This window comes from Mobula hypostoma, chromosome 2 (assembly GCF_963921235.1).
Source record: "Mobula hypostoma chromosome 2, sMobHyp1.1, whole genome shotgun sequence".
NCBI lineage: Eukaryota > Metazoa > Chordata > Chondrichthyes > Myliobatiformes > Myliobatidae > Mobula > Mobula hypostoma.
The window spans coordinates 200,977,171-200,997,965 of NC_086098.1; the positions used below are offsets into that span (position 1 = coordinate 200,977,171).

The 20,795-nt window shown below is 37.4% G+C and overlaps 1 protein-coding gene across 2 annotated transcripts in view; it reads left to right on the forward strand.

Moving 5' to 3' along the window:
- Positions 1-20,795, forward strand: part of prex1 (phosphatidylinositol-3,4,5-trisphosphate-dependent Rac exchange factor 1) — a 209,860-nt gene that overhangs the window by 170,558 nt on the left and 18,507 nt on the right. For both annotated transcript variants that reach the window (XM_063041400.1, XM_063041401.1), the window contains exons 24-33: positions 2,057-2,267; positions 4,689-4,965; positions 5,663-5,863; positions 11,119-11,207; positions 12,225-12,307; positions 13,683-13,773; positions 14,260-14,388; positions 18,094-18,135; positions 19,505-19,722; positions 20,565-20,667. In XM_063041400.1, the coding sequence (XP_062897470.1) occupies positions 2,057-2,267; positions 4,689-4,965; positions 5,663-5,863; positions 11,119-11,207; positions 12,225-12,307; positions 13,683-13,773; positions 14,260-14,388; positions 18,094-18,135; positions 19,505-19,722; positions 20,565-20,667 (1,444 nt within the window). The remainder of the gene's footprint in view (positions 1-2,056; positions 2,268-4,688; positions 4,966-5,662; positions 5,864-11,118; positions 11,208-12,224; positions 12,308-13,682; positions 13,774-14,259; positions 14,389-18,093; positions 18,136-19,504; positions 19,723-20,564; positions 20,668-20,795) is intronic.

Here is a 20,795-nt window from a genome sequence, read left to right on the forward strand (position 1 = left end):
TTAAGTGGTGTTAAACAGCTTTTATTTAAAATTTCTGTCTTTGATTAAGGGTTTTGTTTTGTTAGGGATCCAGTACTTGGTAGTTTCCTATATCAGTACTTCTCATACTAGCTTGCAGTCTTCATTAAGTGATCCAGATGATAGTTTTATGTACTCACTCAAATGGAGTCATACATTGACTTGGCTTCCAGCTCTGCTCAATAATGGATTGAGATTTGGCTCGTCTTCCACAATAGTGCACGACATGGCATGGCTCTCAGTCTTCTGTTGTGATTATGATATCTGACAATGTTGTCCAAGGAACCAGTGCTGTCTGCCCACATATGGCTCATGGTCCTCTAAGCCTTTCCTATAAATTTACTTACCTAGGTGGTTTTTAAATGTTGCTAATCTGCCTGCCTCAGCAACTATTTCTGGGAGCTCATTCCAAGCATGTACTACCCTTTGTGTGAAGAAGTCAATCCTAAGTTTTTCACCTCACCCCGATCTTCAACCTATGCTGTTGTTTTTGGCACCTCCTCCTGGGAAAAAGACTGTCTATGCTCTTCATGATTTTGTATATATCTATCAAGTCACCCTCAATCTCCTACATTCCAGGAAATAAGGTTCTAGTTTGCACAGCCTCTCCTTGTAACTCATTTTATTACGAGCATGTATCAGGTCCTATCCCGGTAAATCTTCTCTGTACTTTTTTCACGTTTAATTAAACATCTGTCCTATAACAGGGTGACCAAAACTGTACACAGGACTTCAAGTGTAGCCTCATCAAAATCTTGTATAACTACATCATAACTTCCCAGCTCATCTTAGTGTCCTGACTGAAAATGGCCAGTGTGCCAAAAGCCATCTTCACCATCCTATCTACCTTTGACATCACTTTCAGTGAACTTTGCACTCCTAGGTCCCTCTGTTCCATAACACTCCCCAGGGCTCTCGCAGTCATTATATAAATCCTACACTGGTTTGATCTTCCAAAATGCCATTACTCATTTATTTCAATTAAAATCAATTTACCAACCCTCAGCAATACCACCTATTTTAGTATCATCTGCAAACTTACTAACTGTGCCTTGTACATTCATATTCAAATAGTTTATGTAAATTCCAAACAACAAAATTCCAAGCAGTGACCCCTGTGGCTCACCACTAGACATAGTCCTCCAGTCTGAGAAAGGACCTTTGACCATCACCCTTTACCTTCCATCACTGAGCTGATTATGAAGCCACTACCTCCTCTGGATCCCATGCAACCTAACCTCCCAGACTAGCCTGCCATGAGGGATCTTGTCAAAAGCCTTGCTAAAGTCCATATAGACAACATCTACTACTCTACCCTCATTAACCCTCTTGCTTGAAGAAGATAGTGTAATAAATATTTTCGTTGTTACTTCCAATAAAATGGTAAAGATATTTGTGAATTTAGCAGAAAAAATCTTCACAAGTAATCAAAACTATTGCTACACATACAGTAGTTACCATGCTCATAAGATGAACTGTGGCCGAGTCCATTATGCCGTCTTTCACTCTGAAACAATGTTTAAAAATTGTGCTTTGTATGTCTTGGTTTGCTGTTTGTGATCACATTTCATTGCAGAGCTTGCTTGTTGACACCTCCGTTGCCAAACTTGTAAGGTTCCTATGACTTAGCAGAATGAAGTTAGCTTTGAGGAAAGGGAAATCCATGCCATGGTTTGTAAGATTCTGCCTGAACTTCTAGACATTTCCAGCACTTCCTATTTTTTTTCCTTGGACTGCTAGATTCTTTCTTATAGGTTCGCCTGCCACATGGCTGCTGATGACAAAATCCAGACCAATAGTTCCATTTCTTACTTCATCCTCCCCACTTTATCCCACCCTTGAATGAGTTTCCTGCATTGCATTAGTTTAAAATATCATTGGTATGTACAAAGATATTTCTCAGAGTGGAAGTATGTCCTTAGAGTGGAAGCTTTTGACACTGTAATTTAAACTCCTCTTTAAGTTTTGTAAACAGTTGAATCATGAGAAATTTCATGGAAGTATTTATTAAGTTGCATATAATTGTGGTTGTATCTAGTTTGCCCAGGAATTGAAAAGCAGAGCATGTCCTTCCTTCAAGCAAGCTTCAACCAAGTTACACCCGTTAGATGGAATGGATTTTTGTCCAACCAATTGTCATGTCAATGTAATGGAGGTGTCCTGTCCAAAAAATACTACCTCTCTTGGAAGATCTTTTAGTATACGTTTTGGTCGAAAAAATTCTTTCCTTGGCTTGGAGCAAGATCAAGGTATTTAAAAGTGACTGACTGAAATTTGAAGTTCATTGTCAATTTATTCAGTTCTTGCTTACTTTATGAATTTGACTCAGTATGGAATAATGGAAGGATAGAATAGAAAAATAAAACTGGAAAAAAACTTGATTTTTATCTCTCAACAATAATTTCCTCAGGGAATAAAGTTACACATTTTTAAAAGTAATTTTTCAGAGCCAGCATGTCTTAGTGATGATCACTTGCTGCACAGACTTGGATAAGTTAGTTTTAAAAAGTCCTTTCTTTTTCTTTGGCTTGAGGCTAAAGTACACTTAATATAAACTTCTACCATTATGGTGATTATCAGAATCAGGTTTACTATTACCGGCATGTGACCTGAAATTTGTTAACTTAGCAGCAGCAGTTCAATGCAATACATAATCTAGCAGAGAGAGAGAGAGAGAAAAAAAATGATAAATAAAATAAAACATAATAATAAATAAACAAGTAAATCAATTACATATATTGAATAGATTATTAAAAATGTGCAAAAACAGAGATATTGTATATTAAAAAATGTGAAGTAATGTCCAAAGCAAAGTCCATTCAGGAATCAGATGGCAGAGGGGAGGAAGCTGTTCCTGAATTGCTGAGTGTGTGCCTTCAGGCTTCTGTATCTCCTACCTGATGGTAACAGTGAGAAAAGGGCATGCCCTGGGTGCTGGAGGTCTTTAATAATGGACACTACCTTTCTGAGACACCGCTCCCTGAAGATATTCTGGGTACTTTGTAGGCTAATACACAAGATGGAGCTGACTAGATTTACAGCCTTCTGCAGCTTCTTTTGGTCCTGTGCAGTAGCCCCTCCATACCAGACAGTGATGCAGCCTGTCAGAATGCTCTCCACGTACAAGGAGGAGAAGATGGCGGCGTGATGCGGAGCGCAGCAGCCACTCCGGTGAATGATATCTGTTATTTGTCAAGTAGGGTGCCATGCACAATCATGATTTGATGGAGGCAGACGTGAGAGAACGGAGGAACATCTGGAGAAACTTCTGAAATGCCTTTTTCGCTGCCGCTGCTACTGTGAGATCCAGAATCTCCGGAGGAGAAGGCCCCGAGTCCTCGGCTTTGCTTGTTGCCTGGTGGCCGGGGCAGGGTCGAAGCGCTCGGCAGAGATGGTGGTCGGTGTTGGAAGCTTGAAGTTTTCAGATGGACTCAGAGTTCGCTGCAGTCAGGTGCTTCCAATGCATCGGCAGTTGTTGGTGCCTGGAGGTTTATGGCAGGGAGAGTTTCTCCCTTTTGCCACCTGCTATTGGGACTATCGGGAGTAGATAGGAACTTTGACACTATTTTTACTGTGCCCATGGTCTGCTCTTTATCAAATTATGGTATTGCTTTGCACTGCTGTAACTATATGTTATAGTTATATGGTCTTGTCAGTGTTAGTCTTTGGCTTGTCCTGTTTTTTTTTGTGATATCACTCTGGAGGAACATTTCTTAATGCATGCATTTTTAAATGACAGTAAACGAGGACTGAGTGTCCTCATAATCTAATCTAATCTATTGAAATTCTTGAGTGTATTTGTCGACATGCCAAATCTCTTCAAGCTCCTAATAAAGTATAGCCGCTGTCTTGCTTTCTTTATGACTACATCCATATGTTGGGACCAGGCTAGTTCCTCAGAGATCTTGACACCCAGGAACTTGAAGCTGCCCACTCTCTCCACTTCTGATCCCTATACGAGGATTGGTATATGTTCCTTCGTCTTTCCCTTCCTGAAGTCCACAATCAGCTCTTTTGTCTTACTGACGCTGTGGCACCACTCCACTAGTTGGCATATCTCACTCCTGTATGCCCTCTTGTCACCACTGGTAACAGCTAACTGTTGGTAACATTGAGTTTAGCCTTCTTTCACACATTTTTTTCAACATCTCAAAGATGTGTAACGTTCAGTGCTTTCATTTGTTATCAAAGTCGTCTATTGGTGTACACTGTGAATTTCATCTGCTAAGACTGCAAAATCATACTCCAGAAGTGACTGGCAGACTTGTTTATACATCACATCATTGCATTTTGTTACTGAATGTTGTATTTGACTTAAGATAGCAGGTTTTTGTGAAACAGGCTATTTTCTGTTCTTTTGCCTCATAAGCTTTGGATTTTGCCATGGCTGTTGTAAGCCTGGTTTGGGTTGGCAAATGGAAGTTGCACTGATTTTCTTCCATGAAGTTGAATTCTGTGGTCTGTATCTAGCCACAACTTGCTGGTTGGATCCAACATGTGAAATTTGAGCCTCAAGATAATAATTCATTGATTTACTGTTGGTAACAATGAGTTTAGCCGCCTTTCACACATTTCTTCAACATCTCAAAGATCTGTAACGTTCAGTACTTTCATTTGTTATCAAAGTCATCTATTGGTGTACATCAATAAAATGTCAGTTTTGTTTACAGGCATTGTAAATCTCATGAGCTACACTCGGCACGTCACCACCACGATGGCAGCACCACATTGGAACTGTTTCATTGGGGAAGATGGAGAACCAGATCAACTACAGGATCTGGATGAATCATCAAACCAACAAAATGGAGGGCTGATTCAAGAAAGTGGAGGCTTGAGCAATCTATTGAAGCAGGAAGACATGGAGATTCAGGATTCTTTCTTCCAACTCTTTAATAAGCTGGAAATCTCTCTGAAGGAAATGAAGCAATATGTAATGCAGATAAATAAGTAAGTGGTTTGTAGCTTAGAAATGAATATCAGGCCTGACCCATTAAAAAAAAATTCTGCTTTAGCTAACTGGGTTTTTAATTTATTGACAGTTTTTCTTTAATGGTCCAGTTTAACTGTGAAATTTATTGGTTTTGAACCTGTATTTGTTTTGAATCCTGCACATGAAGAGTTGCTAATTTAGTTCAGACTTGGTGCGCTCTTGTGGTTATACCTTTGTTGCATCTTTTTGGACTTTGAAGCTGTTCGGCTGGAAGATGGTTCCAAATTACTGTTTTCTTTGGTGGACTACAAACTTGTGTGTGGTGTGCAGTTGGCAAGTTTGTGATACCAGACTGAGAACCTCAGAGAAGCTCGAGGATAAGCACCCAAAGAGATTCAAACTCTTTGTTTTCTCAGCTGTTTCATTTGACGGGCTATGAAGTACTGTTTCCATGACAGCCACCCATGACCTAGAATTAGTAACCTTTGGACATTTTCTGCAATATGGCCTAACTATAAATTGAATCAGTCTGCTTGGATTGAATTGCAGTTTTCACCTCTAAATTGAGTTATGTGTTCAGCAAATACAAGATGTGGTACCTACTCCATTTGAAGTACAAGTGATTATTTCCAGGTGGTTTGTTTGAAAAAAAGAGAAAATTTTTTCCAGCCACAAAAATATCAGAAACTAACATTGCTCCTATTGTGTCTGCAGTCTGCTGTCCTCAATAACTGAACCTGCTCCTTCTGAGGCTTCAGAGCACAACTCGATGGAGCTTACACTTCCTCAGTCAATGGAAGAAAATGATATTGATAAAGCTGAACATTGTGGAACAAAGAGAGTCTGCTTTGTGGTAAAGGAAGAGGAGCAGGATGATTCTGGACATGATACAACAAGTTACAGGGATTCCTATAGGTATGGTTTTAATTCTCTCATTGGGTCACCAGCAACCAAGCACTTTATGGATCTTGAAGGTTAACATAATACAAGTATTACTTTGTGTTGTTTTCTCATAGAATGTTCGACACTGAATAATTGTTAAGTTTGCTCCAGTTTTCTTCTCTCACAGATGTCACTTCCATTAATTCTATTTACCTGCTCACTTGTTGCACCCTTCTGGTTGAAAGTCTATTTGATTTTTTTTAGTTAATTGCGTTTTTCATTACCCTGATGGGTCTTGTGGTGGACTTGACATCAGCACTCCATGTAGAAATCCTAGAGACAGTAATGGTGTATAGCCTTTTGCTCCGGTCTGAAAATGACTTCCAAACCTATTCATTTGGCCCTTTCAGATCTTTAATTCCCTACACACTGCCTTGCCGGTATTCTAAGAAGCTATCCAATAAATGATTGGTTTCTCACAAGAAGGATTGAAAGTATGATGAAGTCAAAATCCTTGGTTACTTTGTGAATTTATGTGTAGATGTAAATTGTGGGTTGATATTTGATTAGCGCAAGTAATTAAACAGGATGATTAGGCAAGTTGAATATTTGGATTTTAAAAACATTCATTGAATAATGAAAAATGTGCATCAGAGCAAATTACTCAAAGAATGCTACATTCTGTAACAAGGCAATGCATTTCAAGCCTAACCACCAATTAAGTTTTGACTTTTGAACTAGGCTGTGTTGGCTATAGTCACCAATACACATTTGCTTCAGCAATATCTGATGCTTTTATTCCAGCAGAATAAGATGAATTCAACCAGCCTTGGTTTGCTTTTGTCGGTTTGCTGCGGCAAAAAGCATTTTTTTAAAAATGTTTGTCTCTGTTAACTGCTCTGACATCTCAGCACATGTATTTTTTAATGTGCCCACCTCTTCCTCAGGAGTATTCACTGAATTAGTGCAGAATTTCGTATTTTTATGGATGCACGTATTGAGTACAAAACAGATGACTATGAAACAATTTAGGTGACCACATAGCTGTAGTTACTTTATACACCTATCCCCCACCTCACTTTTCTGAAGAAATTAACCAAATGTTTTTTTGTAAGAAGTTGCTGCATTTTCTTTTCCCACTGCTGTTTAAATAAAAGCCTTCTGAACAAATTGATTTGTTTTCTGTTGTACTCCTTGCCTTACTCACAACCGATTGGCTGATGAGTTGATGTCAAGAAATACTCAGGTCTTACTCAAGAGACTAGGAGAAGTCCCATCATAAATTGGATGGTTTTCTGGACCATTTCAAAGCGCATAGTGCTGTGGGTGAGAAGTCATGTTGTAGGCTATACTGAATGAGGATGATACATTTAATCCTTTGAAGGACATTCATTAAACAGGTGGGGTTGTACTGACAGTTTTAGAGATGGTGAAACTTTCAGACGATCTTTTTAATTCCAGTTAACTGAGTATAGAAATTGTTTGAAGCACTCAGCTTCTGTAGAAAGATAACAAAATCAATGTTTCATGTCACAGATCCTTCACCAGAAGGCCAAGGCCTTCTTTGACTTGAAACGTTAATTCTATTTCCAGCTTTTCCTTTCTTTTCCAGATTAAAAAAAAAAGTAATTTCATGGATTTATATTCCCCCTTTTTTTTATGATGGGTATTCTTTATCCTTTGTACAAAGCTATCGCTTACTTGTCCAGTAATCCAGCCTCTGTGCTGTAGTTTTGAGTGATACAATGGCCTTCCTGGCCTATCTTACATTTCTTTGATTTTTTTCATTCCTTCTGGAAAAAGACGAAATTAAACATCACAGTTAAAATAGGAACTGTTATAACTGAGATTTATTCTGACCCTTCCTTTCCCTTCCAATGACTAATGGCTAATTATCTTCTCTTGACTTAAATTAGCATTAATAGGTTTAAGTAGCTGTGCTGCATTCAATTACTGCTAGAATGTGTGCATCTTTTCTGGAAGTATTCAGAATTTAAGTAGTGGAAATATTTATTTTGTTTCTATAAATTGAATTGTGTACAGGATGCAAGTGAACAATGTCATCTGCCAGTTTTCAAACAAAATCCATAAAATTAATCCAAGAATTTTATAATCTGCTTTTTATGTGGTCTATAAGAACTTAAAAATGAAGCATTAAATAGTAGTTATAAGTGTGTTTTCTTCTTTTCAAAATGCGGACGCTTAAGCTGAACAAATCAATTGCTTCATTGTGCACTGATTTGAAACAGATTTGCTTCTTGTAACTTGTTCATGGTTGGTGTAGGTTTGAAATACCAGCTGTTTTAAACACTTTTTTCCACTGGTCTCTGAACAATTTTCTCACGAGTTCAGTTCCAAACATTGAAATTTTTTTTCTCTCCTTTTCATGTTGGAGTCTTGCAGGTGAAGAGGTGGGGAAGAAAAATTGTTTGTTCAGGTGTCATTTAAAATCATTTGTTAAAATAAAATTCTGAGCCATTTCCACCAGATTTTTAAATTTTGGCTACAAAACTATTCTGAAACAATTTTTCAATTCCATAACAAGGATCATTAAGCATTCTTGGAATTTTTCTTTTAAGTATGTGGACTTAAAAATCCGTGTTGGCTCATTTAAGAGATCAGAAGGTTGATAGTGGTTTTCATAAATGGTTTCCGAGCTGCTAAATAATGCAATTTGATTTGTGCCTCTTTTGTAAAGGAGATTGCACTCACAGTAAATCTATTTGTTTCACCAAAATTCATTGAGAATTTCCAAGGAAGTTTTTGACATTACAGAAAGCTTCTCTTGCTACAAGCACCCAGTTCCAAATTATGAATAGAAATTCTGGTTGTGCTATTTATGAGAGGCACTCTTCAGCCGATCTGACTAAACAATGCTGTTTTCTATTGGGTTACTTGTAGCTGTATAATGTGGACTACTGACTACCCTGTATTCCTATATCAAACAAAGATATGAAATACTATCATGTGTCTGATTCCCAGACCCCTGTAGAGAGTATTATATTGAAAAGAAATCTCTTTCAAATGTGAAATCCTGTAGAAAGTCATTGGGTATGTACAGCTGGCATGACAGCAAAGTACACAACAGTCGCCTAGAAAATGCTGCTTATTCTTGTCACTAATTTTGGATTTATACAAACCAATCCATACAACTTGCAGTTTTGATTCTCTGAAATGAGGATCTGCACAGTGATGGGATTTTACAATGCATAATGTGGTGGTAGAAAGATGTTGGCACAATGGCCTTCACCTACAGGTAAAAGGAAATGCCTTTTCAGGATTGCTGCCAGATGAATGTTTCTAACTTTTTAACAAATACTAAAGTTGTTTTTATAAGTAGACCTTTGTCAAAGGTTTTTATGTTTTTTAACAGTCAAAAGGAAAAAAAAATCTGAAAATATATTTTAAAAATTAATAAATTCAGTTACAAAACAATTGTTCCTTCTCAGTTGCAAAGTAAACAAAGTACTGGAATCTTATGTAGATATTCCACTACTGTTGTTTTGTGCTTCCATGCTGGATTGAGTCAGTGTTTCATTGTAAAATCTCAGTTGTCTCATAGTTTAGTTTTCAAAAGTTGTTCAGTTTGATTTTCAAGTTTGCATTTCGTGAATGTTGGCTATAATCAGACTTCACCTGAGCTTATTTTTTTTTTGTCTTCAGCTATTTTTTATCAATTTAGTATTAGTGCACTAAATAAAATTTGAGCTGCTTGAAATCCCAAAAGAATAATGGTTCCATGTGGAATACAGAATATTTCAGTTTCTGTTCATTCTTTGTACTTTGCTTGTTGTTTTTCACTTGGGGCAGACATTATCTAACTTTACCTTCAGCAACACACACAAAATGTTGGATGAACTCAGCAGGTCAGGCAGAAACTATGGAAATGAATGAACAGTTGACATTTTAGGCTGAGACCCTTCTTCTGGACTGGAAAGGAAAGGGGAAGATAGCAGAATTAAAAATTGGGGGGAGGGGTGGAGGATAGCTCGAAGGTGATAGGTGAAGCCAGGTGGGCAGGAAAGGCAAAGATCTGGAGAAGAAGGAATCTGATAGGGGAGAAGAGTGGATTATTGGAGAAAGCGAAGGAGGGGCATTGGGGGAGATAAAAGTTAGGTGAGGAGAAGCGGTGAGTGGCCAAAGTGGGGAAAGAAGAAGATGGAGGGAAAGAAGAAGATGGAAGGAAAGGGGGGAAAATTACCGGAAGGAGAAATCAACATTAGTGCTATCAGGTTGGAGGCTACCAAGATGGAATATAAGGTGTTGCTCCTCCACCCTGGGAAACCGGCTATAAGCACCGGCCTGATGGGCCACAAGGCTCGTGACAGACTTTTTAACTTTTTCCTCCACCCTGAGAGTGGCCTCATCATGGCAAAAAAGGAGGCCATGGACTGATATTTTGGAATGGGGATAGGAATTAAAATAGTTGTCCATCAGGAAATTCTGCTTTTGGCAGATGGAGTGGAGGTTCTCAACAAAGCAGTCCCCCAATTCGCATTAGGTCTCACAATGTAGTTGAGGCCTCTTGAGGGCACCAGATACAATAGACAGCCCCGACAGATTTGCAGGTAAAGTACGTTTGGGGCCCTGAACAGAGGTGAGGGTGGAGGTGAATAGGCAGGTGTCACTTGCAGAGATAAGTGTCAAGAGGGAGATTAGTGGGGAGAGACCTATAGACAAGGGAATCATAGAGGGAGAGATCCCTGCAGGAATTGGAAAGTGGGGGGGTGGGGGTTTGGGGAAGGAAAAGATATGTTTGGTAGTAGGATCCTGTTGAAGGTGGCAGGAGTTGTGGCACCTGTCTTGCTTGTAGGGAATAAGTGCCAGGAGGGAGATCAGTGAGGAGGGCCGGGTGGACAAGGGTATCACATGGAGATTGATCTCTGTAGAAAGTGGAGAGGAGGGGGAGGGCAAGATGTGCTTTGGGGTAGGATACTGTTGAAGTGGAAATATGTAAATTATTTCCTTTCCTAGTAATTCTGCTATTTAAACAAGTACGACTAGGATGTGTAAGCTATTGGTTACCAATTAGAGTTATACAACTTTCTGTGCGTGTAAGTAACCTTTTATGTTTTGAAAATGTTTTGACTTTAAGCAAAAAAAATAGTAGAAGCTTGATAAATTGCCAGAATTTTATGAAGTTTCAGCAAAAGTTCATTCATAATATCTGATTGGGTACTGGCCTTTGAGTTGCAGACTACTTTATGAATGGGAAGTGCATAAGTGGAAATATGGTGAAGGATTTTATTACAGGAAGTCCCACGTGGTTTCTTTTTGGTCTTTTGCAGTGAGTGCAACAGCAACAGAGACTCGGTACTTTCCTATGCCAGTGACCGCAGCAGGAGCTCTTATCTAGGAAGTGATGAAATGGGATCAGGTGACATTTTCCTTAAGTATGATACTATGAAACTGTTTAAACTTTTTTTTAGATTGCCCAAAATTTAACTAACTTATTGTACGGTTTGGCTTTGATCACAAATCTCAGGTCAGTACAATAGTGAAATGTGTTCAGGATAAGAAATCAGCCAATATTTGATCTTGTAATTAATATTAACATCGGCACATGTTGTTAAGTTCAGTCCATCCTGTCTTAATTATGTAATTGTTTGAACTGAAACTTCTGGATTCTGATTTAAAAAAATGTAGAACTACGAGGATGTATTCCACAGCTAACATCATCTACATTTTCCTGCATAGATTTTGATATTAGCCAATTTTTTCCTTAATCATGAAAGCTATTTCTGCCATGCATGCTTTTTTGACATTACCATTTGTTCCTTTAAGCTTAAGAATAGGGCAAGCCTGCTCAATCTTTACTTGTATGACAAACTTCAACGTATCAGGAATCGATGTGGTGACCCTTTGCTGCACCCTTTATGTCACAAGTTAGCAGATCTAACCTGTACATATTCCTTATGTGGACACCATCAGGGCCATATCTATTTACAGTAAGGAGGTTCTATTCTTGCAAAAAGAAGGACACCATACAATTTGCCTCTTTAATTCCTTGTTACCTCTGCGTGTTAACTCTAAATGCTTTTTGTGCAGGGACACGTGTTCTCCTGGACATTAATAGCTTGTAATCTCTCACCGTTTAATAACATTCTGCCTTTTTATTTTGGTATCAAATTGGATAATTTCATATTTTTCCATCTGCAATATCCTTCATTCATTTAACTTATCTATTTTTTCCCCTGAAGCCTTGCTGCACCCTCCTCACAGCCCACACTGTGTGTATCAATAGCAAAACTGCATGCGTTTATGAAATTGACAACTTGGGTGTATTTTAATCACCTTCCAGTATATGATTTGAAGATTGATCAGATGCAAGAATGTTGGACCTTCATCTTCTTGTATTTTTAGCAAACTGATTTTTTGTTCTTATTTTAAAAAGGAGATGAACTGCCTTGTGACATGAGAATTCCTCTTGATAAACAGGACAAATTGCATGGCTGTCTCGAGCACCTCTTCAATCAGGTACTGATACCTTAAGCATTAATGTACGAATCGTGCCCAATAATGCCCCGCATATCAAGTTTTCATCTTTGAGGCTCTTTGCTTGTCTGCATTTCTTTTTGTGTCTGAATTGGAAATGTTGTTTCCATTTTGAAATTCAAAAGCAACATAAAATTTCGATTTTATAGTTGGGCATATTACCATCAGAATTAGAAAATCTGGCAATAGAAAAACTACTGTGAAACTATCTAATTCAGAATAATTCCAATTAACAGTGAAATTGCACCGTTACCAAAAATTTATAATTTCATAATTGTATTTCCTGCAACCAAAATGTGTTTACAACACTATAGGATTACTTCATGTACTAGCCTGAAGTCAAAAGATTTGGGTTCTTGTGGGTTTTTTTTATCATGCCATCACTAGTTGATGACATTCCACAAGTCAGTAGCATAGAGTTCCATTTCTGTACATTTCTGTAAGTGAATACTCACAGACCTTAACATTCAAAGTGCTGGCAAACACCCTAGCCTAGTGTTAAATTTAAAACTTAGGATAAGACCACATTTTTAAATTAAATCATATTTTGCTATCTTCATAACCTGGGTCCAAAGACCCCTTGCTTAATGGTATTGGTCCATGGCATAAAAAAGTTCGGGAACTCTGCCATAGATGAAAATGTGGGGTGGTGTATAGATAACCGTAATGGTCATTTGCTTCTCAATTGATATGAGCTCTATTTTACATTAACTGATCAGAAGGAATATTAGACAAAAGTTGTCCTTTTGGCAACTACATTTGACATTTTGAATGAACTAAATACACTTGCAGGAAGCATTAAGTAAGGAATGGAGAAGAGTAATTATTATTATTTTGTGATGTGTTTGAATAGTTTGCTTTGCTCTGATCATTAACGGATACACTGAGTTCTGCAAGTACTAGAACATTATTAAAGTGATCTTGTTTTAACTGTTTCCAAACCTTTGCTAATAGTGTATTGTTTGCTGTCGTTGGTGAAGAAAGCAAAATGTGCATGGATTTAAACAAGAGCTTTGTGTTAATGTTCAAATTTTTTAATCTTTTAGCTTTCACTTTAATCAGTACATTAACTTAGAAGAAAGAGCTATTTAGTGATATTGCTAAAGGAGATATCTATCTTTGATGGCTTTGTGAAGAGAGAAACATTATTTTCCAGAAAAATGCTTGCTCCTCATCCTATTAGTTAGCACTTTAAATCTTGCTGCTGTGTTTACCCACTCTAACATTCTCTTCCTTTTTATAAATCATTTTCTCACCAGAGTCTTTCATTATGATTCACAAACACTTGTGAAATAAAGAATCCAAATTAAGTTTTGTTAGCAAATTGTAACCCTTTTAAATATTTGAATTCTTCTAGGTGGATTCAATTGATGCACTTCTCAAAGGATCAGTTATGGTCAAGGCATTTGAAGAGACAAATGGCATTAATACAGAATACAATGTACAAGGTAGCACTAAGCATTCAAATTATGACTTATTATTTCTACCTTCTAGCTTGAACTGTTCGATCTGTTGGATGCCTTCGAAGCACTTTTTGCACTGCTATTGCAAATTGGTGTTCAAATATTTTAAAAAATTGTCTTATGTATAATAAAATCTTTAGGGCCGATCTCTTGAAATATTGTTTAAATTTTGTTTCTAAATTGTTTACTCAATGTAAAACAAATCTACATTCATTTGTAATGTTCTTGTGTAAGTATGGGCAATTACTAATTTGGGGAAAGGAAAGCACTACTCAATGGGTAAGCAATCTGAAATATAGACCAGGTTTTTTCCTGATGGCAAGCAAGATGAATTTTTACAACAATCCATTTTCCATTTTCCATTTTCCATTTCATAGGCAGCATCACTGATGTAGAGATAAATGTTTGGACTTAAACAGATCATGAAAGTTATTGCAGACATGTAGGTCACGGACTTCTTGAATCTTTCAGAATTTCAGCAGAAAGTTGACCGGAATATAAAATGTCGCAGTATTATTCAGACCAATGTGCAGGAAGACCCGTGGAACTTGCCTTGTTCAATCAATGCGTTGGTGGACAATGTACAGGAGTATGTGGAAGGTTAGTGATGTATTTTCTATTAATTACAGGTCCAGTTATTCTAGCAGTTGCCCTCCAGAATCTGTTGATAACAAATTTAATGAATAGTTCTTAATTAAGTAAATTAAAATAATTTTTAAATACCTTTACCTTATTTGTTATAGCTAGGTCAAAAAACCTGAATGTGCATTCATCATGGGTTGTCTAGGTGTAGAATCTGACATGAGTCAAAACCAAATTGAAATAATTTCTCATAGAAATGCTTGTATTCTTGGTTCTTTACTGTCTTGTACATTTTATATTTTAAATAACATTTCTTAATATTCAGCAAGCAGGATTTACAAATAACATGGAATACTACGGCACAGGAATAAGCCCTTCAACCCATGGTGTTTATGCTGAAAATAATGCCTAAAAAAGCTTGGTCTCTTCTGCCTGTACATAATCCGTATCTCCACATTCTCTGCATATTCATGTGAATACCTGGAAGCTTTTTAAATGCCAGTATTATATGATATAACCACTACTTGTGGCAGGCCCTTTCCAATCACTTACTCTGTCTACGTAAAAAAAATATATAAAAGAAGTCACCTCATTCATCTCCCTTAAACATTACTCCCTCACCATAATTGCATATCTTCTGGTCATTAGCAAGTCTCCCTGGGACAAAAATGATGACAGTTTACCCTTAACCCTTTTATGCTGTCATAATTTTATAAACTTCTGTCAGGCTTCCCCTCAGCCTCTGGTGCTCAGAGAAAACAACTGAACTTTGTCCAACTTCATAACCCATACCCTGTAATGCAGGCAGAATCCAAGTAAACCTCTTCTGAATCCTTTCCAAAATCTCCGCATTTTTCTGTGATGGGGTGACCAGAATTCCACACACTACTCCAAGTGTGGCCTAACCAAAGATTTGGTTGACTTACTCATAGTTTTTAATACAGGACCATTGACTTCTTGATCATTTGGGATTCTACTATTGGGAGGAGCAGGGGTGATATTCTAAAACTGAGTTAAGTTGAAGCCCTTAATACAATCACAGGAATTGAAGGGAAGAATACTCCATTTGCCCCTTCCCTTGTATCATTTGCCTTTCAATAAGGTTTTAGACTATAAGACCATCAAATGTGGGAGCAGAATTAGGCCATTTGGCCCATCAAGTCTGCTCTTCCTTTTAGCTGTCACTTCCCTGCACCAGTCATCTGACACATCATTTCCTTAACAGCTGAAAATCTATTGATTTCCATCTTGAGTTTTCTTAGCGAATGAGCTTTCTCAGCTCTCTTATCTGGGAATTTTCTGGGATTTATTGTTCGCAGAGCAAGATTTTTTTCCATCTGTTCTGAAAATCTGGCCCCTGAGATTGAGATTCCTGCTCCTGGTTTTAAGGCACTCCATGCAGGAGTGACATCATCCATACAGCTTCCTTGACAAAGCTCAAGAACTTTGTACATTTCAATGAAGTCACTACTCATATTCCTAAACCTGAAGGAGTATAAATACAATCTACTGAATTTCTCCTTTTATGTGAAATTTCCTTTCCCTGAAGTCCATCAAGTTATCATTTTCTGAAGCTCCACTATTGGAAGTAGGCCTGTCCCTTGGTTGGGAAATCAGACCTGTGTTCACTAATTCAGATACAGTCTCACTAGGCCCCTATATAATCAGAGCAAGTTATCTCTATTCTTGTGTAAAAATTCTCTCACAATAATTACCAACATTCCTTTTGTCTTTCTAATTGCCTGCTGTTAATGTTCAGTGATTGGTGTACAAGCACCTCCAGCTCCCTTGAGAATCAATATCTTTCATGCTCTTCCCACTAAAAAATAAAGTGATCTGTTTCTATATTGTGTATTCTTGCATTCCTTATGAGCCAGTGAAGAGCAAAAATATTGTCCAATTATTTGTTAGGTTACTAACTTCCATTATTATTTCATTAACATTTAAAAAATTCATTTGTAACAACTGTGACAATTGATAGACAAGTGAATATCCATTCCCAAGTAACTCTGCTTGCAGCTAACGTCACTGAAATAATAGCAAGGGGGAAAAAAGAAACTCGAGTGAGCCATAGTGCATCATTGAACATGATCATAGCTTCTATTCCACCCACACACCCTTGAGTCACATTGTCTTTTACTTCCCCAGTTGAAAGATAACTTCTAACACAAAAATATATTTCATTACCATATTCTATAGATAGTAAATTTCATTGTTCTTCTGCATTCATTCACTGAGACAGGAGATTGCTTCTCTTTGGGATCTATATGCTTTAAAATACTCATACCGAGTAACTAGTCATCTGCATTTATGTAGTGGGCGTGTGCCTGGGTTTAACAGAGGGCTCAAGATTTCTTGCAGCTGTGTGGAAGTTTATACTGTAAATAGGTTGGTTTAGCTGGCAGGATAAATTTATGTTTTAAAAATTTTAGCTCAGCGTGTACGCTAACTCTGCTGTTGGACAGGAAGGTAACAGATGATGAGGACTTAGAATTAGGAGAATGGGCAAGAAAATGGTAAATGAAGTGCACTTTGGCAGTAGAAATAAATTTTCTAAACAGGGAGAAAATCCAAATATCTGAGGTGCAAAGGGACTTGGGAGTCCCTGTGCAGAACCACCCTAAACGTTAACTTGCAAGTTGAGTCAGTGGTGAGGAAGGCAAATGCAATGTTCGCATTCATTTCAAGAGGTCTAGAATACAAGAACAGGGATGTGATGCTGAGGCTTCATAAGGTACTGGTGAGGCCTCACCCTGAGTATTGTGAACATTTTTGGACTCCTCATCTAAGAAAAGATCTGCGGGCATTGAAGAGAGTTCAGAGAAGGTTCACAAGGGTGATTCTGGGAATGAAAGGGTTATCATATGAGGAACATTTGATTTCTCTGAGTCTGTACTCACTGGAATTTAGAAGGATGAGGGAAGGATCTCATTGAACCATTTCAAATGTTGGAAGTCCTATACTTAGTAGATGTGGAAAGGGTATTCCCCATTGTGGGGGAGTCTAGGACAAGAGGGCACAGCCTCAGGATAGAGGGGCGTCCATTTAGAACAGAGATGCGGAGAAATCTCTTTAGCCAGAGTGTGGTGAATTTGTGGAATTTGTTACCACAGATAGCTGTGGAGGCCAGGTTGTTAGATGTATTTAAGGTAGAGATTGATAGGTTTTTGATTGGCCACGGCACCAAAGGTTATGGGGAGAAGGCCGGGGAGTGGGTCTGAAGAGGGGTAAAAAGGATCAGCCATGATTGAATGGCAGAGTAGACTCAAGGATTAATGGCCTAATTCTGCTCCTATATGTTATGGTCTAATATTTGCTCTGTGACATCAAGTTTTCAATACAGCCTGAAAGTGAAGCAAATCTCACTTGCCCTAATCATTCCATCCCCTGTCTTTTTGCCTTATTATTACCTCTCTGACCCACCCCAACTTCTCCTGTCTACGTTGTTTTCTTTTGCTTTTTCAGCCTTCCCCTCTTCCCCAGTAGCATTTACCCTTGCCTATTTTAACCCATTTAATGTCTTTCCACATACTGCTGCAACAATTTTCTTGGTATCTTTTAATGTGCTTTGACTTGATCATTATGTTTAATCTTTCCACACCATGATAGACACCATTAAAAACAAATGTTTTAATATTGCTGAATGGACTTTGCAATAAAGAGTAATTTTCAAAATATCTAGGTATTGGCATTTCAATAATTTTCATATAATTCTTTCCACAGATGGAAAGAATCAATTACTTTTAGCTCTACTCCACTGCACAGGTAAGAAATGTTATATTCAGCAATTATGTTATAACAGATGAACATTTGGTGCAGGTGAAAGGTCAGAACCAGCATATAAGATTTTGCTTTACTTAAATCATTTTTGATTTAATCGCCTTCTGCAGCAAGGATTGTTTTTAAGAGAGCCCTGGGCCTTAATGTTAGAATATAGACTAGTCCGATGTGATAATGTTCACTTGATGGTGCTCGATGTACAATAAGTTGCTAATTACGTTATTGTCATTTTAAAATAATAGTTCATTGTAAATCAAAGAAAAACAATGTAACTCGAATATAAGGCATTGTCTTTTAGAGGAGTGCTCTGAAAGGAACTATTTTCAAGTTAATAAAATTTCATTGTATTTTGTTCTAATGTCACATTACCAAATTTCAACAATATTTGCAAGTTGTCATGTACTTTAGCTGAACTGCCAATTTAGTTATTAAGTAAAACCTTTTTGGTCGATACCTATTAGTTTTCTAGTTTAAGTTAAGTATGGTATCTTTTTCTGAGGTGGCATAGTTACCTTATTCAGTTTAAATTCTGTGTATTATATCAGATTAGGCATCCTTCATCAATTATATAGTAGTCAAAGGAATTGCAATTTATGTTGGCTTTAAGAATAATTTATTGTTGATGACTTTATGCCATCCACAAATTCTGGTACATTTCTCCCTGCATCAGTTTGCCCTGACCTTGAATACACCATAATCATTATACTAGCATATACCCCTAGTTCTGTCACAAAACATTCTTTCACAACTTGGCACTCAGAAAGTGTGTCCTTGTATAAATCTTTCATTTACAATTCATAAGAGTTTATTTGGGTAATTTAGAGTATGCTTTAGTTTTACTTATTTCTTTGGTCAAGGTGAGATTGCATTATACTTCTCAACTATTTAGAATTCTCCACTTTCTTACTAAGTATGAAAAGAGTGTGCTTGTTATGATTTAGCAAGGCAGCGATTCAGGAGTTTATTTACTTAGTCTAGTTCCAAACATTTTTGTGGCAAAAACTGTATATAGTGTACATTTTGAAACGTTTCCAAGCCTTGTTATAAACAAATGTCCTTCAACCATCCTGCTAGCCATTCATTCACCTGACTCGAGCTTTCTGCACTTCTTCAAATATTCATAGCTTCAAGAGCAATTTGTGGAGCTCTATGGGGCAGTTGTCCCTTGGTTACGTAGTACACAGTTGAGTTTGTTTGTCCGTCTGCTAATGAATAATTTCAGTTTAGGTTATGTTAGATTCTTTGGAGCCAAGAAAAGCTTAATAGTAACACTTCAAAATTAATTACTGGAAAACTGTCTGCACTAATTTAGACTACAATTCCTTATTCCATTCCAATCCCTGATTCACTACAGACCTGGATTTGCAGTTGCGACGGGATGTCCTCTTTTGTCAAAGTCTTGTAGCAGCCATCTGTAGCTTTTCTGAACAGCTATTGGCTGCATTGAATCATCGATATAACAACAATGGAGAATATGAAGAGGAGGGTAAAGAGGCCAGTAAGAAGTGGCTTGAGCAGATAGCTGTTACTGGTGTCCTTCTCAACTTTCAATCTTTGCTCTCTCCCATTGTGGTAAGTAACTGAAAGATTACAGACCACCATTCTCTGTACACATTGTTATACAACATGAAAATCATGGTCCATAAAAAGTTTCATTGATTTTGTGGCTTGCATTTTTTTAGAACAGAAATTGAAAACATATTAGTGAAACCTTTAATTATTCAAGTTGGCATTTCAAATAAGAATTTGAATTTTCAGTTCCACTTTGTCTTTAGATGTGTGATGGGTGAAATTCCTGTTTTCTTTCACTTCAGTGATAAAATTTCACTTATTCTTGTTAGCAACCTTAACTTTAGTGAAAAGGGGAATTTCTCATTCCTACTTTGGTATATAAGCTTTTTTTTGGCTTTTATTTAGAGCATTCAACCAATACCCCTGAAACACTGCTACGGGCATACTTGACTTAACGCAATCTCTGTTGGCTCTGTTTTCTTGAAGTGTTGTAAGACTGTTGGGTTTCAAAGAATTTCCTGATGGGCAAATTGTAAACATCAAGCTACAACAGGTTTGAAAGCCACACTTACAGATGTGATTGATAGGCAAGCAAGGTTGAAAGTAAGATGAGAATACATAGATCTTTCACTCCCATCCACTTTGTGACCCTTTGCTCATTCAAGACTAAAGCAACCTGAAAGTAATCTTACGAATCATCCAGTTATCCTTTTTTCTTTGTATCCTCTATAAACAATAAATGTTTTATCTGAGTTATGTTAAAATAAGTTCATGTAGAGTACTAATAGGGGTTGAAGTAATTGGTTGATGGGTATACGAGTCACTTGAATAATTGGGATTTTTTTTTTGCATCTGGTGTTTGGATTCTGTAAACTAATTATTGCCATTTTTATTCTGCACAGAAGAAAGAACGCATCATGTTAGAAGACACCAAGGTTGCTCTATCTGATTTGGACAATGTGACTTTCCATTTTAGACATCTGGAGCAGGAATACCCAGTAGCAAGTAAGCATTTCATACATTTGCTACTTCAGATAAAGATTATGGTGATTTTACTAAACATTTTCAAAGGAAAGTGAAGTATTGTGGTGGCAGTTATGGGGAGGTGTTGGTTATGAGAACTTTTTATTGCT